Consider the following 27,588-nt stretch of genomic DNA (forward strand, 5'->3'; position numbering starts at 1 on the left):
ATTCAAAACGGTTTGAAAGTACTGGCGACTCTCTCAAAGCAGTTAAAAAAACTGTATTCCTGCATTATTCTTGTTGAAAGATAACAAGTGAGAAAAACTACTGAGAAACGTCATTTTTTTGGGGTGGGGGGGGGTAATACCAGTTATGGTAACACCTCACAAAACGCTCAGTTGTTCTAGAAGTGTTAGTCAGAATGGGATCTCTTTGATCCAGATGAGAAGATATGTGAAGATTAAGGAGTGATGGGCATGAGTCACATTATGATACACAGTATACCCGTTATGTAATGAGACAATTATTATATCAAAACAAAAAACTATATTTGGAATTGTCAATTACACAGATTCAAAATAATCGGCTTCCAATTCCACACAATGTTTACATCTGCCATACAGGTGTTCGAAGGCATGGTGGAAGTCCTGAACAGGAACCTCCTTCAGTCTCATGGTCACACCATGTTGAATGTCCTCAGTGTCGTTGAGGGCATCCAACATTTCATCTTTGGGAAGAGGAAAAAGTCTGCAGGTGCTAACTCTGGCGAATAGGGGAGGATTTTAGATCACAAGATCGATTTCAAAGCTAGAAACTGCTTCATAGGCAGCACACAGTGTGGCACAAACCTTGAAGAAATCTTCCTCTTGTGCAAATCTCTTTCTAAGGTTAATCTGGCCATTTCGTTATGTCACCAAGTTATGTACAGCGAGTAGCCTCGTGGTTATTTGACTGTTCATGGACCACATTTTCATTTGTCCATGTGCAGAGAAATCCACATCTTGTGTCATCATTAAGGGACTCTCTCCTCTCTTTAAACATTGAAAACCATTGGAACACCTGTGCGTGGCTCAGACAGTCATGCTGTAAACTTTTTTTCAGGTCTTGGTACACTTTTGTTGCAGTTTTTCCTAATTTACAGTAAAATTTTATCACGGCTCTTTGCTTCATGATGCAACTTCTGACACACTCCACTCACACTCTTACTTCAATGGTTGCCACACAAAAACTGCTGCATCACCCAACTCGAAAGATGCACCTGTGATTACTACACACTCTATCGATCAAAACTATAAACACATTTGTTACTTTTATTCAAAGGGCTGTCTGATATATATATATATATATATATAAAAATCTGTCTCATTACTTAATGTGCACACTGTGTATGCAGGAATATATTTTGAAGAAAGTTGTTTTCTTTAACATATGAACTATTTATTATGTAACTAGTGCAAATTTGGAATTGTATATAGAACTTTATACTTGTTCAAGAAAAATTTATATTCTCTTTTTGCTTTGCTTGTGTGGTATTTGCATATTTTAAGACAAACACACATTACATATGCTGAAGATGAGAAAGAAACACTTCATCAAATGGAAAACAGATGGTCCTGTCTGTAAAGAGTTCTGTGTCTAGTTTGCTCATTTTGGATAAAATATTTTCTAAAAGAAATTTTTTTGGTATGATTTTCACAGTGAATCCTTCCGAGGAACAAGAAGTTTAATTTTTCTTCAGTTAAAAAAAAAAAACCGGAAGGAATGAAGCTTTAAAAAAAAGCTGCTCCATTTTCTCTGACTTGTTTGTTTTGAGTGACTTATTATAAAGGTTCTTATTTGAACTGATTGTATGTACTTAAGTGAAAGGAAGCTTATAGATCCCTACTTGCTTCCCCCCACCACACACACACACAGATAAGTCTGATTAAAACACTCATGAATAGTCTATAACATCTCCAGTATCATAGATAGCACTGAAGAACTCTGTTGTTATCTCATAATTCATTAATGGATATAGGTTCAAAAACAATCAACAAGGTTTTAAAAACTCTACCCAAGATATTCACTAATAAGCAAACATTCAAAGGTGCAGTAATTCTTTGCTGCAGAAGAAAAAAAAAGTAATCAGGGTCTATAAGAGTCACTGCTCTTGTGGCTGTTTTGTTTCCAAACAGGATGTTGCTGAGAGATCTGCATGTAAGAGCATTTCAAAGATGTTGAAAAGAAAAGACAAGTCCAGATTAGCTTTTCACACAAGCAGTATACCATCTGGTACTTAAGCAGTAAACAGAAATGCCTTATATCAAACAACGGCTTTATAAGGAAATTCAAGGAAGCTTCTGAAATGGTATGCACCCCTTCAGTACAATATAAACCAGGTTTGTCTTCATTCATCAGAAATATAACATCAATGGACCTGGTTATGATGCATTATGTTATAGAATGTGGCAGCACTAGCAGTTCTGCCTTCATTGTTTAGTTTAATTTTTAATCTATTTGTATTCTTTAATTTGTATTCTTTCGTTGCCTAATGGTATTTGTTTACCTTCTCTGTACCATCAATAGCCTGACAAATGTGGCCTGTCAGCTTGCAAACTAGTAACGATTTCTAGTTGAATGAAGAATGATTTTTTTAATACTGTTTACATCATGTTGTCATTATATTAAAACCACGATGAAACGTATATGTATATTTTTTCATCATCATCATCGAATTCCTGACATGTACCCTCAAGGGGTGTACAGGATATGATAGTACCACATGAAAAATTTACATCATTACTAACTTCCTATCTACAATTTTCCTCCAAATCAGTCAGTTACTTGTCAAGACTCCAACATTATCAGATCTTATATTTCTATCGTCTAAGGCACTTTGTACCGTATCAATCCACCTATATCTTGGTCTTCCTCTGGGTCATTTCAGTTTAGGACATAACTTTGCCGTCGCGCCCAAACAAATTCCTAAACTCGAAATTATGATGAAAGTAGAATGGGGTATCCACGATCTTCTGCCAGCAATGGCCAATAACGTGCGACTAGACATAGCAAGTATTATAAACAAGGCTAAGCCTCTAAAAAGCAATATGCCACGTAAGCAAATAACTGCCCTAAAAAGTTATATAATAATAAAAATATTATTATTACAAAAGCCGATAAAGGAAATGCAACAGTTATCATGAATAAAGAAGAGTATAACAGAAAAATGCAAGATCTCATATGTGACAGTTCCACATATCAAATTATACATCGAGACCCTACGATGTCGCAAAAGAAAAAAGTCCGAAAATTACTGAAAAAAGTGACATCATGGACCAAAGAAATCATCAGGAAAATAAAACCAATTCATGTTAAAACACCCCGTATTTATGGATTACCAAAAATCCACAAAACTAATATTCCCCTACACCCCATAGTTGATAGCATAGATAGTCCCACATATAAACTGGCCCGGCATTTAGCTAAGTCGCTTGCCCCTCTTACTGGCAACTCCTCTACTTTTGTAAAAAATTCAATCCATTTAAAAACACTGGTTAAAAATCTAATCCTAAAAAATTCAGACATAATGGTTAGTTTCAATGTCACCTCCTTATTTACCAATGTACCACTTATAGACACTCTTGATTTAATCAAGTCTAAATTTCCCCCAGATATTTTTGAATTATTTCAATTTACCATGAATGCAGGTTACTTTACATGGGGGGGGGAATTCTACAAACAGATTAATGGTACTGCTATGGGTTCCCCCCTCTCTCCCCCGTTAGCAAATTTTTACATGGAACACTTTGAAAGCAAAGTACTTACCTCAGCTACATACAAGCCACAAGCGTGGTTGTGCTATGTAGATGATGTGTTTGCCATCTGGCCCCATGGACAAGACACTTTGGATGCTTTTGTCACCTACCTAAACAGCCAACACCCCAAAATTCACTTCACAGTAGAAAAAGAATCAAATAACTGTTTACCATTTCTTGACACATTAGTCACCCGCCTTTCAGATAGATCACTATCTTTTTCTATTTACAGAAAGCCTACACACACAGGAAGATACCTACATAAACAATCACATCATCATCCAGTCCAACAGTACGGCATTTTAAAAACACTTACACACAGAGCCATTTGTTCTAACGATACAGCTCTGACCACTGAACTCCAGTACCTCTGCCATACGTTCTTAGCCAATGGCTACAATCCCTACAAAATAGATAAAATACTATATAGGCCCATTACTCTGCCCTCCCCTAATACACAAGAATACAACATGACCATTTCTATTCCCTATATCAGAGGTACATCGGAAAAGATAGCCAAAGTATTGTTGAAACATGGCCTTCACACCACCTTCAAACCTCATGTCAAGCTGGCAACTCTGATCCGCTCGCCAAAGGATAAACTTCACCCTTTAGCACACCCAGGAGTGTATAAAGTTCCATGTGACTGTGACTTGGCCTATTATGGGCAAACAGGAAGATCAGTGAACATCCGCCTAGAAGAACATGAAAGATACATTTGCTACTATTACTATGGCAAATCAGGACTGGCAGACCACGCTTTGGACAGTCCTTCACACAGGATTAGATGGAGGAAAACGAATGTGCTATTTAGGAGTCGTTATAGATCTGAAAGATTATTTTTTGAGTCAGCAATGGCTTTGAAGAATTCTCCCAACCTTAACAAATATGGTTGCATTAATTTGCCAAAAATTTGGGAGACGGTTATCCTAAGAAAAACTCCTGGATAACTGCTGTTTTTTTTTTTTTTTTCCTTTAGAGGGCACCAAAAATAGGACTTGAGATCTTTTGTCTTTTGCAATTATATTGTTTCACTCACTCACTGTCACGTTTACATGTGTGTTATGCTCTGATGATGCTGAGTTGAAAATCAGCGAAATATTAGCATTAATAAAACATCTATTCATAAGTGTTTGTGGTGTTGTTAATACCGTGAAAAATATGTCGTGAATCCTACCTTATCAGCTCTGTTGATTCTGTTGTCTGTTTCCATATTTAATTTAACATCTTCACTAAAAATCATGCCTAAGTAGCTGAAATGTTTTACTTGTTCTATAGGTTCTCCTTTCAAAATGAAGCTGATATTTTCAATGCGTCTGCCTATTTTCATTGTTATTGCTGACCTTCATATCATATCTATTACAACAGTTATTCAATTTAGTCAGGGAATCTTGCAAACTTGTAGCGGATTTATTTAGAAGTATAACATCGTCCGCATAAAGCAAAGAGCATACATTAACATCTCCAATTCTGATATCATGTTTAATACCACTTTCCTTCATAATGTGATCCATATAGATAATGAATAACAGAGGGGATAATGTACATCCTTGTCTCACCAGATTTAATATTAAACCATCTTCCTGTGCTTCCTTCAATTCTAACTGCTGACTTGCAACTCAAATAAAGACTTAAGTATTGCTTGATATAATGCCCCATTGACACCATATAACTGTAGCATATTGAATAGCTTCTCTCTTGGCACCTTGTCATATGCCTTTTCCAGATCTACAAAACTTAAATACAGATCGTTGTTATATTCCCATGCTTTCTCAACTATTTGTCGTAAAGTGAAGATCTGATCCTGACAGCCTCTATTTGGCCTGAATCCAGCTTGTTCTTCACCAAGCTTTTCTTCCATAATTCTTCTCTAGTATACTTTCTTCTCTCTGTTTCTCAAGTATACTTGCATAGACCTTGCCAGGAACACTCATTAGGGAAATAACTCTGTAATTCTCATATTCAGTTTTATTTCCCTTTTTATATATGGGTACTATTAGAGCTCTACTCCAATCAGCTGGAATTCGTCCCTGTATCCAGGCTTTCTGAACTATGTAGTGCAGCTACTGTAAGACTTTTATACCACCATACTTCAGCATTTCTGGTTTAATATCATCTACTCCTGCTGCCTTTCCACATATCAAGCCTTTGATGGCTTTTTCTACTTCAAGTATGGATATGTATTCCTGACTCTATGCCTGTTGAGTGTTTTTTACCACTGTGCTATCACTGCTTGTTTCAATTAGCAATTTTTCGAAGTAATTACTCAATACTTCAAGGATATCTTTTTCTCCTGTTTTCATGTCAACTTTATCATCTGTAACTCCTTTTCCAGCACTCTTTTCTCCATTTCTAAGCTTCTTCAACAACCTCCAGAATATATTGCCACCTTCTTGATATTTATTTTCTATGTTCTTGCTAAAGTTTTCCCATGACTTTTGTTTAGCTAGTTTTACACAGCATTTAGCTTTCTAGCATTTGTCTCTGTATTCTCTAAGAGCACAAGCTGACTTATTTGCTAGGAACTTTTGATATGCTTTCTTCTTTTTTTTCACTGCCTCTTTAACTTCCTGTGTCCACCATGGAGTTCTGATTTTTCTATCCTGGCAGACAACCTCACCACATGCCTTTCTGGCTGAATCAATCAGTGTTTTCTTAAAGGCTTGCCATTGAATCTTCAAGGTTTGGTTCCTGTTCTCAAACTCTTTCATTTTTTTTTTTCAATAATCTTTGTGTATTTTAGTCTACAGTTCACATCTGAAAGCTGCTCAATTTTTATTCGCTTTAAAACTTTCTTACATGTTATTCTTTTCAATATGAAATTCAATTTTATCCTGCTCAAGACTAAATAGTGTTCACTTCCAATTTCAAATTCTCTGTACACTCTGGTGTCCTGCACCAGGGTGAAAACATCACTATCAATAATAAAATAGTCAATGAGACTTGTCTTATTCCTTGCCTCTTCTCTCCATGTGAATTTGTGCACATTTTTATGTTGGAACATTGTGTTAGTAATAACTAGTCCATGTCCTCAGCAGAAATCCAACAAGTATTTGACATTATTAGCTTTGTCTTTTCTCCAATTTTTCCCTAAATATTTTTGTATGTCTGACAATCATTTCCTACTCTGCTATTTAGATCCCCAACAAGGACCAACTTTTCCTTTTTCATTGTGTCAGTTGCTTTCTCTAAAGCCTCAAAAAATTCCTCCACCTCTTCCTTAGTAGAACCTTCTGTGGGACCATAGGCACAAATAAGTCTCATTGTCCGGTTCCCCATTCTGATATTTGCCCGCATCACTGTACTTGAGACTGCCTGCCATTCAAGAAGATGAGCCTTGTATTTTGTGTTGAATACTATGGCTACTCCTTTTCCTTGATTGTCATTGCCTGAGTATAACATTTTGTAATTATTGCTCAGAAAGATCTCACCAGTTTTTGTCTTTTTTTTGTTTGTCACCCTTGTTATGTTGATCTGGTACTTATCTAATTCTTTGGCTAGCTCCATTTCTTTGCCATTCAGGCTTCTTATGTTGATAGTACCGATTTTTAACTCTGGTGATATTGAGTTGGAGTGCTTTCAGATTTGTTCCAGTAGCTGACTTTTCGCTTTTTGCCCTGGTTCCCTGGCGAAAACAATGGAGACCTTGTTTAACCAGGTGATTCCCCAGTCAGCATAAAATTTTGTCATGTTGTACCATCATTTTGTATATTGGCTAAATAAGAATACAATTTAAGCCAATAAAAATACAATTTGATCGGCTAAATCCTAAATTGCCAACCCGCAAATGTTATATTATTGTTAATAAATTTTTAAACAATGTACTTTTTTTATTCTTTAGTTCGTTTCCCATTGTGAAAAAAGCCTTTTGGTTTCAATAATGTATTTTTAAATTTCGAATATACTTTATACATGTACTATAATCCTATTCCTGCATTAATTCTGTTATGATTTTCAGGTACTAGATAATGCAGTTGCTGCATTTATCTTGGAAATTGTTGCTCGCCATGGAGAACCTGCTCCAAGACTGTGTAACAAAGATCCATTTACTTTGCGTTCATCAGTATATTTACACACATTGTTTCCTAATGCAAAATTTATACTTCTCATTAGAGATGGTCGTGCTGTGGTGCACTCAATAATTGCCAGAAAAGTAAGATATGTGAAAAAACTTCTTTTTAGGTTAAAAAATAAATACTCTGTCTTTGGAACATTTTTTTATATTTTAAATAGCATGCAAATGATAAAAATATGAAAAATGAATCAATAGTAGCAGTAACTGAGTAAGAGCTTCACACCTAAAAACATCATTACCACTTCTAGTTGTTTTTGGTTTTAAGTCTATTTACACTATTATGCATACTTTGTGTGGGTGTGTGTGTGCGTGCGCACACACTTAATGAGTCATGTCATTTTCTAAACAGGTGGCTATGTTAAATTTTCGTTATGACATTTTCCAACCTTTTTTAATAATAACAGTCCTGTTCACAACAGATTGAAAACCTGTGGCATTGTGCCCAACAGATAGAGGGTAATTTCTGGGACACAGGGAAGACAGACAAAACGTGTATTTAAAAGAAGTATAATAAATGTCAGTCATTACTTTAGAAATTTACTAGAACAAAAACTGCTATGAAATGATGTACTTCAATACCAGGACTTCATTTCTGAAGTACAAAGAATTTTATCATTTGACTTCCTATCATACCAGCTTTGCTTATTCTGTTGTCTGTTTCCATATTCAGTATAGAGTCGCTCTAGCTCAGTCGGTATAGACAAAGCTCTTTGATCGGAAAGACCTGGGTTTGACCCCCATCCATGATGCGAGAAATCTTTATCTGGCCTCTTTCGACTAAGGATGAGGTAGCCGGTCTCATATGGAGGTAGAGGGTTTTTTCACCTGGAAACTTGTGTTTTTTAATCCCTCAGAACTGGCAAACTGGCCCAGTGAACACACACAGTCATAAAATACATATACCTAATCCCTGATTATAGGGCTCAACCTATCCCCCCCCCCCAAAAAAGGGGGGGAAATCTCATACAAATAAATAAATATTCAGTATGCCATCTTCACTGAAAATTTGTGCCTAAAAAGCAGAAATGTTTTACTTGTTCTATAAGTTTCTTATTCAGGATGTTGATGTTTTATTCTATCCTGTTTTTGTAGTCTTTGTCTTTTTATTGCTAATTTTCATACCATATTTATTACGGATGTTATTCAGTTTAGTTAGGGAATCTGCAGACTTGTATTATTAAGAGTATAATATCTATCATCTGCATAAAGAGAGCTGAGATCAACATATCTGATTTTTTCATAATATGATCTCTATAGATGATGAATACAGTAAAGATAGCATGCATCCTTTTCTTATCCAATCATCTTCCTGTATCTCCTTCCATGATATAAATGGCACAAATGACAAGGCCCAAAGTGGCATAGTCAACCAGCCACCATTTGAGAAGTCTTGCTCTCTACCATACACATAAAATGGATAACATGAGGATGTGTGTGGGTGGGGGGAGTTATATCACGATACAACACATTTTATTCTGAATATTTATTCACTTTGTAAAATGTAAATTTCTTCTTTCTTATATGCTGTATTATGAATTTCAATTTTGATGCTCATCTATGAAATCAATTCTGACAAGTTTATGCAGGCATGCATTTGTCATGTGCAGTTCATGTAGTGGATGATTTTTTTTTTCTCTTGCTGATGCATTACATACATTTTTATTTATGTTTAGTGCCGTTGGAAAAATGACTGTGATATGTCATTTTTTCTAGGCTTGAAAGACCTAGGTTTTGATTATGTCTGGGTTACAAGAAACATTTATAGGATATTTTCAGTTAAAGCTTGAGTGGTTTCATTTGGAAGTGGCAGGCTTTCCCCTTCTGGAAAAAATTATCCAATTTTCTTTTGGTAGTTTTAAATTTGCTTTGAATATAATTTTTGGGGTGCTTAAGGGTCAAAGCTGTATAACTGAGAGGAGACCTCCACATAGCCTTTAAAGGAATGCGGAGAACCGACCAGGGCTTCTGACCTAATGTCCAATCCTCACCTTCTCGTGGTGCACCCTGTTGGGTATCTACTTTGATAATGAACGAACGAGGATGGGCTGGCAATTTGGGATTTAGCCGACCAAATTGTATTCTTATTGGTTAAACCAAAATAAAAAATGATGGTACAACATGACAAAATTTCATGCCGGCTGGGGCGTCGCCCGGTTAAACAAGGCCCCCGTTGTTTTCGCCAGGGAACCAGGGTGAACAGCGAAAAGTCAGCTACTGGAACAAATCTGAAAACAAACCCCAACTCAACATCACCAGAGTTAAAGATCGGTACTATCAACGTAAGAAGCCTGAATGGCAAAGTAATGGAGCTAGCTGAGGAATTAGATAAGTACCAGATCGACATAATAGAGGTGACTGAAACAAAAAAGATCAAAACTGGTGAGATCTTTCTGAGCAATAAATACAAAATGTTATATTCAGGCAATGACAATCAAGGAAAAGAAGGAGTAGCCATAGTATTCAACACAAAATACGAGGCTAATCTTCTTGAATGGCAGTCAGTCTCAAGTAGAGTAATGTGGGCAAATATGAGAATGGGGAACTGGACAATGAGACTTATTTGTGCCTATGGTCCCACAGAAGGTTCTACTAAGGTAGAAGTGGAGGAATTTTTTGAGGCTTTAGAAAAAGCAACTGACACAATGAAAAATGAAAAGTTGGTCCTTGTTGGGTATCTGAATAGCAGAGTAGGAAATGATTGTCAGACATACAAAAATATTTTGGGAAAATTTGGAGAAAAGAGCAATGCTAATAATAATGGCAAATATCTGTTGGATTTCTGCTCAGGACATGGACTGGTTATTACTAACACCATTTTCCAACATAAAAATGTGCACAAATTCACATGGAGAGAAGAGGCTAGGAATAAGAAAAGTCTCATTGACTATGTTATTGTTGATAGTGATGTTTTCTCCCTGGTGCAGGACACCAGAGTGTACAGAGGATTTGAAATTGGAAGATCACTATTTAGTCTTGAGCAGGATAAAATTGAATTTCATATTGAAAAGAATAACATGTAAGAAAGTTTTAAAGCGAATAAAAGTTGAGCAGCTCTCAGATGTGAACTGTAGACTAAAATACAGAAATATTATTGAAAAGAAAATGAAAGAGTTTGAGAACAGGAATCAAACTATGGAGATTCAGTGGCAAACTCTGAAGGAAACATTGATTGATTCTGCCAGAGAGGCATGTGGTGAGGTTGTGTGCAAGGATAAAAAAATCAGAACTCCCTGGTGGACACAGGAAGTTAAAGAGGTAGTGAAGGAAAAGAAGAAAGCATATCAAAAGTTCCTGGCAAATAAGTCAGCTTTTACTCTTACAGAATACAGAGACAAATGTAAGAAAGCTAAACAGTGTGTAAAACTAGCTAAACAAAAGTCATGGGAGGACTTTGGCAAGAATATAGAAAATAAATATCAAGAAGGTGGCAAAATATTCTGGAGGTTGTTGAAGAAGCTTAGGAATGGAGGAAAGAGTGCTGTAAAAGGAATTAGAGATGATAAAGGTGAAATGAAAACAGGAGAAAAAGATATCCTTGAAGTATGGAGTAATTACTTTGAAAAACTGCTAAATGAAACAAGCAGTGATGACAGCACAGTGATAAAAAACACTGACCAGGCATGCAGTCAGGAATACATATCCATACTTGAAGTAGAAAAAGCCATCAAAGGCTTGAAATGTGGAAAGGCAGCAGGAGTAGATGATATTCGACCAGAAATGCTGAAGTATGGTGGTATAAGAGTCTTACAGTGGCTGCACTGCATAGTTCAGAAAGCCTGGACAGAGGGACGAATTCCCGATGATTGGAGTAGAGCTCTCATAGTACCTATATATAAAAAGGGAAATAAAACTGAATGTGAGAATTACAGAGGTATTTCCCTACTGAGTGTTCCTGGCAAGATCTATGCAAGTATACTTGAGAAACGGTTGAGAAGAATTGTGGAAGAAAAGCTTGGTGAAGAACAAGCTGGATTCAGGCCAAATAGAGGCTGTCAGGATCAGATCTTCACTTTACGACAAATAGTCGAGAAAGCATGGGAATATAACAAAGATCTGTATTTAAGTTTTGTCGATTTGGAAAAGGCATATGACAAGGTGCCAAGAGAGAAGCTATTCAATACGCTGCAGTTATATGGTGTCAATGGGGCATTATATCAAGCAATACTTAGTCTTTATTTGAGTTGTGAGTCAGCAGTTAGAATTGAAGGAAGTACAGGAAGATGGTTTAATATTAAATCTGGTGTGAGACAAGGATGTACATTATCCCCTCTGTTATTCATTATCTATATGGATCACATTATGAAGGAATGTGGTATTAAACCTGATATCAAAATTGGAGATGTTAATGTCAGCTCTTTGCTTTATGCGGATGAAGTTATACTTCTAAATAAATCCGCTACAAGTCTGCAAGATTCTCTGACTAAATTGAATAGCTGTTGTAATAGATATGGTATGAAGGTCAGCAATAAAAAGACAAAGACAATGAAAATAGGCAGAATCATTGAAAATGTCGACTGTGTTGTGAATGGAGAACCTGTGGAACAAGTAAAACATTTCAGCTACTTAGGCACAATTTTTACTGAAGATGGTAAACTAAATATAGAAATAGACAACAGAATCAGCAAAGCTGGTATGGTGGGAAGTCAATTGAATAAATTCATATGGAATAAGAAAGAAATTAGTCGGAACACTAAATTAGCTGTATACAAGACTGTGTTCAAACCAATTTTAACTTATGGATCTGAGAGCTGGGTCAGAAGTAAAACACTTGACCAAAGACTAGAGACCGCAGATATGAGAGTCTTGAGAAAGATTAGAGGCGTGAACAGATGGCATCAATGGCAATATCATATTAAAAACGAGGATATTAGGAAAGAACTTGACATTGTCAGCATCCAGGAATGCGTTAGCAGAGCTAATCTCAGATGGTATGGTCACTTAAATAGAATGCGAGAGGAAAGATTAGCAAAACAAGTGTTCTCTGCCAGGTTGGCAGGAAAACGACCCAGAGGAAGACCAAGATATAGGTGGATTGATACGGTACAAAGTGCCTTAGACGATAGAAATATAAGATATGATAATGTTGGAGTCTTGACAAGTAACAGACTGATTTGGAGGAAAATTGTAGATAGGAAGTTAGTAATGATGTAATTTTTTCATGTAGTACTGTCATATCCTGTACACCCCTTGAGGGTACATGGCAGGAATTTGATGATGATGATGATGATATAATTTTGACAACTTTTTAAAATTTAAGATTTTTTTTCTGTTTTAACAAAATTTTGCTATCAACCACAGTTAAAATCTACAACAAGCTTGATTTCTAAAAAAACAATGTACAACAGAACAGATAAAAACTTGCCACTCATTTTAACCTTCATAGACTTCAAAAAAGCCTTTGACTCCATTAATAGAGAAGCAATGTTTAAAATACTCAGCTTCTATGATCTACCCTCAAAACTCATACAAGTAATCTCAGTGCCTTATAAAGATTACAATGCTACAGTAATCTTTACAACAGAAACATCTGAATCATTTCCAGTGACAACAGGAAATGTGATGGCAAGGTGATGTACTAGCACCTTATTTGTTTTTAATATGCTTGGACTACATCTTCCAGACCATCAACACAGAAGATCTTGGTTTTAACATCAAAACATCCACCCACACCATGCAAATAACTGATCTTAGCTTTGCTGACGATGTTGTACTTATTGATACAGAACCAACAAATGCACAAAAACATCTCAGTCTGTAGAGACACAGGCTAAACTTATTGGTCTGCAGATCAACATCCAAAAGTCCAAAGTATTCTCAATAGGTTGTGAAAACTTTATACTTCATATCAACAATAAACCTTTAGAAAAAGTAATCAGCAATACAGAAAATATCAGAAAATGTAAACAGCTGGCTCTAGTCTTCCATAACAAACTCCGCCCCAACTGGAAATCATCATTAGTATCATTAAAGACAAAATTATACCATGCAACCAGTAGATCCATCTTCTTGTATGGTCCTCAAACCTGGACAGCACCAAAAAAAAACTACAGATCTAATTAACTCCTTTGGAACTACATGTCTCAGACTGATCCTTGGATATACCTGGATGGATTGTGTCACTAACTCTGTTGTGCTAAATCTGGCTAAGCAAGAACCACTTGTTAGTATAGTCAAAAAACTACAACTCAGATGGCTTGGGCATCAACTCAGACATCCTGAAGTCTTGCCCTTTTTGGAATCCCTCATCCTGTACAAACCAGAAGATGGCAAATGCAGTAGAGGAAGACCATGCAAACAATTTTGGCAATACATATGTGAAACTATCAATAGGCTGAACTGCAAAACTCCATCAGACATCTGCCAGTTAGCTCAAGATAGAGAGACTTGGAAGACCACAATTTGCAATATTTAATTTTTAATATAAATCTCTTTTCCCTTTCACATTGTATCATATTGTGAATAAACTATGTATATATGTTTAACAAAATGAAAAAAAATTAAATTAGCATATTGCCCATTGGATTAATTTCTTAAATATGTTCTTGTTCTTGTCCAGGGATTGGCAACCAGCAACACATGAACCTCTACATGAGATTAGTTCAAATTTTATTTTATTTATTTTTTATGAAAAGAACTGGAGAATGAGTCTATATTTTCTAGTTTTATGAAAGAAAACATATTTTAAGGTAAACATGCATGTGTTTCAAGAATTGTAGGTGTGGTTCTGTAAATATTGGAATGAATTCTGTTTTCATCAAAATGGCTCTTCAACCAAAAATTAAAGGTTGTCTGCCCCTGTTCTTTCCTATGAGACTAATATAAAATAGAAATTTCTCCCTTGCAAGTAAATTTTTTATTTTATTTATTTATTATTATTATTATATTTTTTTTTGGTTGAAAAACCTGGGATTCTTGGTTAGTGGTTTTGATTGATATAAAGTCATTTAGTTTATGGAAAAGTGGTTATATCAGAATGTGACTTAAAATTTTTGTTAATAGTTCAAAATAAAGAGTTTTTCATGCTTTATCATATATACTTTTGCAGGTAACTATAACAGGTTTTGACTTAAGTGATTTTCGGCAGTGCTTGAAGAAGTGGAATGTGGCAATGCAAGCTATGCATGCTCAATGTCAACAGCTAGGGCTTTCGGTATGCTTACCTGTTTACTATGAACAGTTAGTTCTACAACCTCGAATATGGATGGTGCAAATATTAAATTTTCTTGGAGTTCCTTGGAATGATTCAGTTTTACACCATGAAGAATTAGTTGATAAACCTGGTGGGATTTCTTTGTCTAAGTAAGTTACTTAATTCTATTATAATTAAAAGATTTAGCATATAATAACATTATGTTGTTTTAATATAATAATGGAGTATAATGTCATAAATAAAATGAATAACTCATCTAATGCCTTTTATTTCCCAAAGGGAGTAGTTGGAGCTCCTTTAGCCCTAACTAACATCATTTAGAAGACAGGCGGGTAGCCAGTCTTCATCATTCAAACCTTCGCTGATAGGTTGCCCAAGATATCTGGTGGAAATGGGTGCAAACGCCATTTCCAACAGACTCTACAAGCACAAATCATCTGGTAGTAAATTCACTTAGCTCTGTTGAATGGTTTTGTTTTTCCTTGTGATGAGACCTTGGCTAGGACATTTTTGGCATCAATATTTATATTGTTTCCTAAATAAACAATTACTGATCATGTTGTTTCCATGTAAGAAGAAGTAAAGGTAAATAGATTTTGATTTAAATTTATAATGATGATATGTGTATTATATCATGTGTATCATCAAATTCGTGGCGTATACCCTCAGGAGGCATACAGAATCAATGATAGTACTACATGAAAAGTTACATCATTACTAACTTCCTATCAACAATTTTCTTCCAGATTAGCCTGTTATCTGTCTACATTCCAATATTATCAGATCTTATATTTCTGTTTTCTAAAGCACTTGTTATCATCTACAGCTTGGTCTTCCTCTTGCCATCCTAGCAGAGAACACTTGTTTAGCTAATTTTTCCTCTCCCATTCAAGTGGCCATACCACCTGAGGTTAGCTCTTCTAAGACATTCCTGAATGCTAACAATGGAAAGTTCTTTCCTAATAGCCTCATTTTTAGTATGATACTGCTATTGATGCCATCTGTGTTCTCCAGTCTTTGATCAATTTTATTTCTAACCCAGCTCATAGATCCGTAAGTTAAAATTGGCTTGAACACTATCTTGTATACAACTAGTTTAGTGTTTTGACTAATTTCATATAATTTATTCAGCTGGCTATCCACCATACCAGCTTCTCTTATTCTGCCATCTTTTCCTGATTTAACCTCCCATCTTCACTAAAAACTGTGCCTAAATAGCTGAAATATTTTATTTGTCCTATAAGTTCTCCATTCAGGATGCCATTGATGTTTTCATTGTCTTTGTCTTTTTATTGCTGATTTCATTCCAAATTTTTTACAACAGTTATTCATTTTAGTCAGGGTATCTTGCAGACTTGTACTGGATTTAATCAGAAGTATAACATCATCTTCATAAAAAATGAGCTGAGACCATCAACTCCAATCTTGATATCAGGTTTAATGTTGCTTTCCTTCATCATGTGATACATATAGATGATGAATAACAATGGAGATAATGTACACCCTTGTTGCACACCTGACTTAACCTTCGAACTGGCTAGGATGTCTATAGACATCCAGCCAAATCTGGATACAATTCAGACCTGTTGAAAGAACATGGATAAGAAGTGCAATTTAGCCATCATGTCATTTAGAAGGTGTGATAATCCCTCACGCTGAAGAGAGCACTTAATCAGATTATCTCATGTTCATAGTTGCCTATAACAAAAAATGCAGCTCCTTATTATATTATATTGGATAGACTAAAAATATAGAAATTTATATTCTTGTTTTCTCTTTTTATTGCACAATACAATTTTAATGCCTGGACAAAATAAAGATCCTTGCATAGTTTCTTCGCTTAAATATTGCCTTACTTTGGAGAACCAATTTAAGTTTTAATTTTTCTGCGCTTTTTTCTTATCGCTTACTCAACAAAACATTTTCTTTGTTTTAATTTCTCAAAGAAATTAATTCACAATAATTATCTGAAATGTTATTTAAAAAAAAATCTGCTGTCGACATTCCAGATTATTTTTGTTCAAAATCATATTTCGAAGAATACTTTACAGATTTCCTGAAGGACACACTTGAGCAACTTTGCGTTGTAGAGAATAGCATGAAATTCTTTAATCATATCACTACATTTTTTTTCTTTATATCGTAATCTACAATTCTTTGCACTTTGACCTTGGTTTCCCTGTATAATTGGTCATTACCAAATGAAATTAACAGTTATAATTTAAATTGATATGTATATATTTTTTGCTAGTTCAGATATTATTATTATTATTATTATTACGTAACACCTCCAGGGAGTCCAAAGACTCATTGAGGGAGGGCACATACTCTACAACTCTGTTCCACCAACTAGAACGAACTGCAACTACCATCATCTTCTACACCAACCCCATCTACTGCCCATCACCACCACTAGTATTTTCACAGACAATCACAAACATCCATGCCCGTTGCGGAATTCGAACCCGCAGCCTTTTGGCATGCTGACCACTCGGCCAACCAGGCCAGCAGTTTTTATTTTGTTATGCTCCACTTTTAAAGTAAGCTATACTTTTGCGTATATTCTAATCATTCAAAATGTGTATATGCACATGCATCAAATGTGAAATTTCATTTCCATATTTTTACAATAGAATTGAACTTTATTTTGCCTTTGATAGTAACGTGAAATAAAGTAATACATTTTGAATACTGTCTGGAGAAGCTTTCAAACCTGCAAAAATTTAGAGTGGTGAGGATAAGGAGGGAGGGGGGGGGGGAGCATTAGAAAATCTTCAAAATGAGCATAAATTTTGAATCATTCCGTATATGATATCTTTCATATTATATTTTCAACATATCTACGGTGGTTATGCACCAGATATTATGGTAACGTCATTCCTACAAAAAAAAAAAAAAAAACAGACTAAGGCAAAGAGTTCCTGCTAAAATGTCATTGGATATAAATTTTTGATACTTTTAGTATCAAAAATTTATATTCGTTTCTAAAACTGAAATGCGATGATCCATATAATAGTATTTTGCTAGGAAAGAAAGCAAAAGGTCATATTTATTTCAATAAATGTTATTTAAAAATATAAATATTTGATATAATATTTTCATGCAAGCATTTGAAAATTTGCAAAAAAAATTTGTTTCTATATTGTAAGTAAAGGGAAAAAGAACAATCAGTGCAACTGTTCCATTTCACTGATTTGAAGAATAAAATACAGCAAAAATTACTATTACTAAATAGATTCATTGCAAGGTCTGATCAGTGGTCATTTCAGGATTGATTATTTTCGTACATGTGAAATTCATTTCAATATTTGGGAAGAGAGACAATAAATCAATTGTGAGGGGAAAAAAAGGTCAAATATCTTAGGACAGTAAAGGAAATTCCAAGTTACACAGTACACATAACAGGTGACACTAAGGTCGCTCACCAACAGTTAATCCACTAACGGCTCTAAAATAGCTGTAAAGGGATTTATGGCGGAGGGAGTTAATGTCATGATAAAAGGTAGAATGCCGATGAAGATTTGATCCATGAAAAAAGCTAGGTTGGTCTGGCTATTTAATCCACCTCAACCAGTTGGGAGGTTAACATCAAATCATCTTTCTGCACCTCCTTCAATTCTAACTGCTGATTTACAACCCGAATAGAGATTATGTATTGCTTGATATAATGTCCCATTTACACCATATAACTAGAATTTTGAACTGTCTTCCTCTTGGTGCCTTGTCATATACCTTTTCTAGATTCTACAAAACTTAAATACAGATCTTTGTTATATTCCCATGATTTCTCAACTATTTGTTTTAAAGTGAAAATCTGATCCTGACAACCTCTGTTTGACTAGGACCTAGCATGTTCTTTTCTAAGTTTCTCCTTCACAATTTTTCTAAGTCATTTCTGAAAAATACTTGCATCAATCTTACCAGGAACACTCAATAGAGATTTCCTGGTAAGAATTTCCTGTAATTTGACCTGGCCAGGTCTTCTGAATTATGCAGTGTAGCTACTGTAAAAGGTTTATACCTCCAAATTTTAGTATTTCTGGTCATATGTTATCTACTCCAGCTGCCTTTCCACAATTCAGATTTTTGACAGCTTTTTCTACTTGAAATACAGATACGTGATCCAGATGGTATTGCTGTTGAGTGATAGTACTACATGAAAAATTTACATCATTACTAACTAACTTCCTATTTACAATTTTCCTCCAAATCAGTCTATTACTTGTCAAGACTCCAACATTATTAGATCTTATATTTCTATCTTCTAAGGCACTTTGTACCGTATCAATCCACCTATATATTGGTCTTCCTCTGGGTCGTTTTCCTGCCAACCTGGCAGAGAACACTTGCTTTGCTAATCTTTCCTCACCCATACCACCTGAGATTAGCTCTGCTAACACATTCCTGGATGCTGACAATGTCAAGTTCTTTCCTAATATCCTCGTTTTTAATATGATATTGCCATTGATGCCATCTGTTCACACCTCTAATCTTTCTCAGGACTCATATCTGCAGTCTCTAGTCTTTGGTCAAGTGTTTTACTTCTGACCCAGCTCTCAGATTCCTAAGTTAAAACTGGTTTGAACACTGGTATACTTGTATACAGCTAATTTAGTGTTCTGAATAATTTCTCCCTTATTCCATATGAATTTATTCAATTGACTGCCTACCATACCAGCTTTGTTGATTTTGTTGTCTATTTCCATATTTAATTTACCATCTTGAGTAAAAATCGTGCCTAAGTAGCTGAAATGTTTTACTTGTTCCACAGGTTTCTCGTTCACAACACAGTTGACATTTTCAACAATTCTACCTATTTTCATTGTCTTTGTCTTTTTAATGCTGACTTTCATACCATATCTATTACAACAGTTATTCAATTTAGTCAGGGAATCTTGCAAACTTGCAGCAGATTTATTTAGAAGTATAACATCGTCTGCATAAAGGAAAGAGCTGACATTAACATCTCCAATTCTGACATCATGTTTAATACCACTTTCCTTCATAATGTGATCCATATAGATAATGAATAACAGAGGGGATAATGTACATCCTTGTCTCACACCAGATTTAACATTAAACCATCTTCCTGTACTTCCTTCAATTCTAACTGCTGACTTACAACTCAAATAAAGACTAAGTATTGCTTGATATAATGCCCCATTGATACCATATAACTGCAGCGTATTGAATAGCTTCTCTCTTGGCACCTTGTCATATGCCTTTTCCAGATCGACAAAACTTAAATATAGATCTTTGTTATATTCCCATGCTTTCTCAACTATTTGTTGTAAAGTAAAGATCTGATCCTGACAGCCTCTATTTGGCCTGAATCTAGCTTGTTCTTCACCAAGCTTTTCTTCCACAATTCTTCTCAACCGTTTCTCAAGTATACTTGCATAAATCTTGCCAGGAACACTCAGTAGGGAAATACCTCTGTAATTCTCACATAGTTTTATTTTCCTTTTTATATATGGGTACTATTAGAGCTCTACTCCAATCATCTAGAATTCGTCCCTCTGTCCATGGTTTTCTGTACTATGCAGTGCAGCCACTGTAAGACTTTTATATCACCATACTTCAGCATTCTGGTCGAATATCATCTACTCCTGCTGCCTTTCCACATTTTAAGCATGGATATGTATTCCTGACTGTATGGCTGTTATGTGTTTTTCACCACTGTGCTATCACTGCTTGTTTCATTTAGCAATTACTCCATACTTCGAGGATATCTTTTTCTCCTGTTTTAATGTCACCTTTCTCATCTGTAACTCCTTTTACAGCACTCTTTCCTCCATTTCTAAGCTTCTTCAACAACCTCCAGAATATCTTACCACCTTCTTTATATTTATTTTCTATGTTCTTGCCAAAGTCCTCCCATGACTTTTGTTTAGCTAGTTTAACCCAGTGTTTCGCTTTCTTACATTTGTCTCTGTATTCTCTAGGAGCAAAAGCTGACCTATTTGCCAGGGACTTTTGATATGCTTTCTTCTTTTCCTTCACTGCCTCTTTAACTTCCTGTGTCCATCATAGATTTCTGATTTTTCTATATTTGCAGACAACCTCACCACATGCCTCTCTGGCTGAAGCAATCAGGGTTTTCTTCAAGGTTTGCCACTGAATCTCCAAGGTTTGATTCCTGTTCTCAAACTCTTTCATTTTTTCTTCAATAATCTTTGTATATGTTAGTCTACAGTTCACATCTGAGAGCTACTCAACTTTTATTCGCTTTAAAACTTTCTTATGTGCTATTCTTTTCAATATGAAATTCAATTTTATCCTGCTCAAGACTAAATAGTGATCGCTTCCAAATTTCAAATCCTCTGTACACCTGGTGTCCTGCACCAGGGAGAAAACATCACTATCAACAATAACATAGTCAATGAGACTTTTCTTATTCCTTGCCTCTTCTCTCCATGTGAATTTGTGTACATTTTTATGTTGGAACATGGTGTTAGTAATAACCAGTCCATATCCTGAGCAGAAAATCAACAGGTATTTTACCATTATTATTAGCTTTGCTCTTTTCTCCAAATTTTCCCAAAATATTTTTGTATGTCTGACAATCATTTCCTGCTCTGCTATTTAGATCCCTAACAAGGACCAACTTTTCCTTTTTCATTGTGTCAGTTGCTTTTTCTAAAGCATCAAAAAATTCCTCCAGTTCTACCTTAGTAGAACCTTCTGTGGAACCATAGGCACAAATAAGTCTCATTGTCCAATTCCCCCATTCTAATATTTGCCCACATCACTCTACTTGAGACTGCCTGCCATTCAAGAAGATTAGCCTTGTATTTTGTGTTAAATACTATGGCTACTCTTCTTTTCCTGGATTGTCATTTCCTGAATATAACATTTTGTATTTATTGCTCAGAAAGATCTCACCAGTTTTTGTGTTTTTTGTTTCAGTCATCCCTATTATGTCGATCTGGTACTTATCTAATTCCTCAGCTAGCTGCATTTCTTTGCCATTCAGGCTTCTTATGTTGATAGTACCGATCTTTAACTCTGGTGATGTTGAGTTGGGGTGTGCTTTCAGATTTGTTCCAGTAGCTGACTTTTTGCTGTTTGCCCTTGTTCCCTGGCGAAAAATGGGGGGGGGCTTGTTTAACCGGGTGACGTCCCAGCCGGCATGAAATTTTGTCATGTTGTACCATCATTTTCTATATTGGTCTTGCATCAGATTAGTCTTTTATATCAAGTTCAGCTATAATTCGCACACAAACTTTCCTGCGATAATAAGCTGTAAAAGCTCGTATGATGCCTTGATCACATGGTTGAATTAACGATGTAGTGTTCAAAGGCAAGAAGATTACTTTGATGGTCTTTACTGATAAATTATTTGTGTATGTGCAGCGCAATTGTCTACTAACAAGACAATTGTTTGCTATAATATAAGATCCCATTTAACTAACCAATTGTTGAAAATGGCGTTAGTCATCCAAGCATTTGCACTAGAACAGTAATCAACAGGCAAACTTTTGACACCTTTAAAACACCGAGGATTTTTGCTTTTTTCAATTAGTAGGACCTCTCGTTTTTCTCGCCTTTCATATTAGCACAACTTAGAACTGTTACTCACTCTTTTGAAGATTTTAAATCATTTAGTACTTTCATTTTTAAACAAATAAGTATGTTCAAGGCATTGCATGAAAATAGAGTTCTGTTTTGTCTGCATTATAAATATCCTCGGGAGAATATTCCGCAATAATATTTGGCCATTCGGTCTTAATCCACGCGTCAGCTGATTAAATGATCAACACTTTTTTCTTCACCATGAATACGCTTCTCCACAATATTCTCTTGCTTTTTGCAAGTTTCTGCTTTTTGATGCATCAAATGACCATTCTTTTCATGAACCAAATTTTTAATGCTTATTCAACTTGAGTATCCTTACCAGATCGGTTTCTCTTCCAGTCCATGTTCTCATTAGTAAGATCTGAAGTTTCAATATTTGATCTGTTTTTTAAGATCTTACACAAGAATGGTTGTGAAATTTTTAAACATACAGCCACACTATGGTGACACATTTTGGGCAACTTATCATAGCGCTCCAAAATTCTTTGCTTTTCTCGAAAAGATAAATCTTTACGTTTTTACTTGCTTCTGCCATAATTCTAAGGACTGTTTTAACGAGCACTTGAAGTCAAATTCACTTACTGAAAGAGAGCATGAAAATAAACTTGAAAAATCACAATTTGACTGTATTTATACCCATCTGCATTTTTCTGGAAGATAGAAGATTAACACAAAAGTCAGATTTCAACAAATGTTCTTTGTTAAATTTTCTCCTTAAAATTCTTAATTCTGATATGCAAAACGGCTAAACATTCGAGGATTTGATAACAATAACCAGAACTTTGATTATGATAGATGGATTATTTTTAATTCTTTTTAATTGGTGTGTTTTGGGACTGACTAATTTTGATAACAATAGCCGATTGATAATATTATCCACGATCACAATAAGCAGATTCTACTGTGTGTACGTATATACTAGGGGGCTATGCTCCCTAGTATATATGTACTATACAAAGTATTATATAATGTACTATACTAAATTATACAAATTCTAGGATTTGATAACAATAACCAGAACTTTGATTATGATAGATGGATTATTTTTAATTCTTTTTAATTGGTGTGTTTTGGGACTGACTAATTTTGATAACAATAGCCGATTGATAATATTATCCACGATCACAATAAGCAGATTCTACTGTGTGTACGTATATACTAGGGGGCTATGCCCCCTAGTATATATGTACTATACAAAGTATTATATAATGTACTATACTAAATTATACAAAGCCAATTCAACTACTGGAGATTACCATGGGCAAATGAATTCTACGATCTTCGAAAAGTGGGCAGAAGAAATACTGATTGAAATACCTAAAAATGCTGCTGTTATAATTGGTAATGCTTCATATTACTCCATTAAATTAAACAAAGTTCCAAATTGGTCTAATAAGAAGCAAGTTCTTATGGATTGACTCTCTGCAAATAACATTTCTCATTCCCCAGATATGCAAAAAATTGAATTGCTAATTAACTTGGTCAAAAGAAACTCATCCACAACTAAACTATTTAAATTCGATATGATACTCAAAGAGCATGGATTCCTAGCTTTGAGGCTACCACCATATCATTGTGATATTAATGCTATTGAGTATGTTTGGGCAAAAGTGAAAATTTTCATTCGTCATTGCAAACATAACTGGGGATATTGATATGTCGAAACTTTTTAAGCTTTCAGAACAAGCGATTGAAAGTATTACAGTTCAAAACTGGGGAAAGTATTGCTTTTATGTCATCTCATTGGAAAATATGTATTGGGACAGAGACAGAATTATCAAAGAATTATGCGAACCTTTGGTGATCAATTTAAGTGAAAGTGATGGCGATTCGGATGACTATGAAGATTAAAAGGATTTGACAATGGTATTTTTTTTTCAACCTTGGTTTTGTTAATCGGTTTAGGACATTAAAGTGTCTCAGTTCTCTCCATGTAAGATTAGAATATCTAAGTTCATTTGAAAAAATTTCTGTTTTTCTGTATAATTATTTTTATTTTATAGAAAACTTTCTTAAAAATAAATTTCGTTAAATTTTTATTTTATGTTATACCTTTTTTTAATTTTGTTAATAACCTATGTACATGTTTTCCAACTGTTATACAAGCAAAATAGTTACCACTTTAAAAACTACAATGTTCATAAAAGAAAAGCTACATTTTCCGACCTGTAATAATAAACAAACTCATCCCAGAAGATGGATTGATTACCCTATTATTGGAATGGGTTTTCCTTTTTGTGACGTGCAGAAGTGTCGAAGGGTCTCGCATCTGTAGGCGTACTATACCCATCTATTAAAAAAGTGTTCTGGGTTAGATCTGTGCAAGCATACTTGAAAAGAGGTTGAGAAAGTTTGTGGAAGATACTTGGAGAGGAACAGGCTGGGTTCAAGCCAAGTAGATGTTGTCAAGATCAGCTTTTTCACTTTAAGACAAATAGGTGAGAAATCATGGGAATATGATAAGGATCTGTACTTAAGTTTTGTAGATGTGTATATTTAAGTTGTTGGTCAGCAGTTAGAATTAAAGGGAATATAGGAATTTGGTTTGATGTAAAATCAGGGGTAACACACACAAGGATGCACATTACCTCCATTCTTATTCATCATCTACATGAATCACATTATGAAAAAAAGCGACATCAAGCCTGATATTAGAATTTGAGATGTCAAATTTAGCTCTTTGCTTTATACAGATGATATTATACTCCTAAACACATTTAGTGTAAGTCTCCAGGATTCATTAACTAAATTGAATAATAGCTGTAACAAAAAGACCAAAACTATGAATAGGCAAGAGCATAGAAAACTTCACCTGCATTCTGAATAGAAATCCTATAGAACAATATTTCAGCTATTTAGGCACAGTTTTAGTGAAGGTTTCAGGTTAAATCTGGAAATAGATAATCCTTTCCTCCATGATTACACAGTGATCAGAATAAATACATTATGAAAAATTATGGAGACAAATATGTTAGAGCAAAACCTTAGTTTAATATAAACCAAATGAACACTTGACGTTTCGACATTCATATCAAGGTCATCATCTGGAACAGACACATATATACAAAGAAACAAGTTGCACTACAATCTAAATGGTTTGCTAAAGTTACTGACCAACCGTTACAACAAAATTATTGGCCTGATCTCTGGTGGAAAAAAAAAAACCCTTTACTACATCAGAGCTAGAGTCCTATTATTATCTTTTAGGTTACAAAATTAAATTGGGCTGGAGAGCAACATGTTTATACAGGGTGATTCAGAACTCTTGGGCCAAACTTTAAGGGGTGATAGAACACACTAAACAAGCACTTTTCGTCATACAACGCATGGTCTGAACTCAAGCGGTGAAGCACTAGAGGTTAGCGACTACTGTGTCAGGAAATGAAAAAACACAAGAATGACAGAGGAGATTTGAAACAATTGCAGAAATTACAGAACATAAATTAAAGAATTTTATTGAACAAATTACAGAAACTGCTCAAAAGAGCGCCTGCCAACATTAATGCAGGCTTCACACACCTTCGACGTAGTGATTGGCGTACATTGCTAAAAACACCAGACATTTCTCGTACAATGGCAATAAGGTCCTCATTGGAATCGATGGGGCTATCGTAGATCAGGCTTTTCATATGGTCCCATAGGAAAAAATCCAGACATGAGAGATCGTGGCGGCCAAGCGATGGGACCAGCCCAATTAATCCATCGTCCTGGAAATGTTGCATCCAAGGAGTTCCACACATCCACCCTGAAATGGGGTGGCACTCTGTCGTGTTGGAACCACATACATGTTTGCTGGAACAGGGTTCAGTAATTCTGGCAAGACCTCTTGTAAAAATACGAGGTACGTTCTCCCATTCAATCATACTGGCAGAAGGCATGGGCCAATAAAATGGTCATGTAGAATTTCAGCCGAAACATTTATGGAGAAATGCCACTGGTACGAATGTGGACATGTGGCATGCGGATTTCTGCTTGACCACACATGTTAATTGTGGGTATTAAAATGCCTGCACGTGTAAAGGTGCATTCGTCAGTGAATAAGACATGTGCATCAAAGTCCGGCTGTACTGCAGGAACCACTGCAAAATCCACACGAGGCCGGTAATCTGCAGATGTCAAGGCGTGCACCCTCTGTGCATGGTAGGGGTGTAAGCGTTTGTCTTGTAGAACTCGCCACACCGTCGATTGGGACACACGTGCAGCATTCAGAATGATCTGCAACCCTATGTAGAATTTCCTCTGTAACACATAGCATCCTCACACTCCTTGCACGCCCTGTATCCTGCATGCCGCTGACAAAGGAGCCCATTTTGCACAGATACCGGTGCAATCACTGAAAGGTTTTACAATTAGGCATGTGTCTGGTCAGAAAGCGCTCTCGGTATAGTCTTTGGGCTTCCCTTGCAATCCTGTTTGCAGCTCCGTAAATGAAATGCATATCAGCCTTCTTCTGATTTGTGAAAGAATCCATCCTTTTTTGCACTCCACAGCAGAAAAAAACGATGACTGCAAAAACCAGCGCTTATAAGTGTTCACTGGAAAGCATCCTCTAGCGCTTCACCGCTTGAGTTTGGACCATGCATTGTATAACGAAAAGTGCTTGTTTAGGTGTGTTCTATCACCCCTTAAAGTTTGGCCCAAGTTGAGTTCTGAATCATCCTTAGTTATATATATATATATATATATATATAACTATGTAAGTATACATATAAATTTCAACCAACTGGTACGGAATAGTTTCCAATAAAAGCTGAAAACTGCTTAGTCCTAAAGTCACTTTTATTGGAAACTATTCCATACCAGTTGGTTGGAATTTATATGTATACTTACATAGTTTTATATATAAACATGTTGCTCTCCAGCCCAATTTAATTTTGTAACCTAATAGATAATAATAGGACTCTAGCTCTGATGTATTAAAGGTTTTATTTTTTTATTTTTCACCAGAGGTCAGGCCAATAATTGTTGTAACCGTTGGTCAGTAACTTTAGCAAACCATGTAGATTGTAGTGCAGCTTGTTTCCTTGTATATATATATATATGTGTGTGTGTGTATGCTCCAGATGATGATGACCTTGATATGAAGGTCGAAACGTCGAGTGTTCATTTTGGTTTATACTAAACTTTGCTCTAACACGGTAGTTGTCTCCATAATTTTTCATAATGGAAATAGATAACAGAATAAACATAACTGGTATGGTGGGTAGCTAACTGAATA

The 27,588-nt window shown here is 35.4% G+C and overlaps 1 protein-coding gene across 1 annotated transcript in view; it reads left to right on the top strand.

Annotated features, from left to right (window-relative positions):
• The window catches only part of LOC150107788 (protein-tyrosine sulfotransferase 2-like), a 95,783-nt gene that overhangs the window by 66,585 nt on the left and 1,610 nt on the right, over positions 1 to 27,588 (top strand). Inside the window, exons 4-5 of the mRNA XM_090391540.1 lie at positions 7,526 to 7,720; positions 14,688 to 14,941. Coding sequence (XP_090247666.1) covers positions 7,526 to 7,720; positions 14,688 to 14,941 — 449 coding nt within the window. The remainder of the gene's footprint in view (positions 1 to 7,525; positions 7,721 to 14,687; positions 14,942 to 27,588) is intronic.

This window comes from Typopeltis vanoorti, chromosome 4, assembly GCF_054136105.1.
Source record: "Typopeltis vanoorti isolate ZY-2024b chromosome 4, IOZ_Tvanoo_1.0, whole genome shotgun sequence".
Lineage (NCBI taxonomy): Eukaryota > Metazoa > Arthropoda > Arachnida > Uropygi > Thelyphonidae > Typopeltis > Typopeltis vanoorti.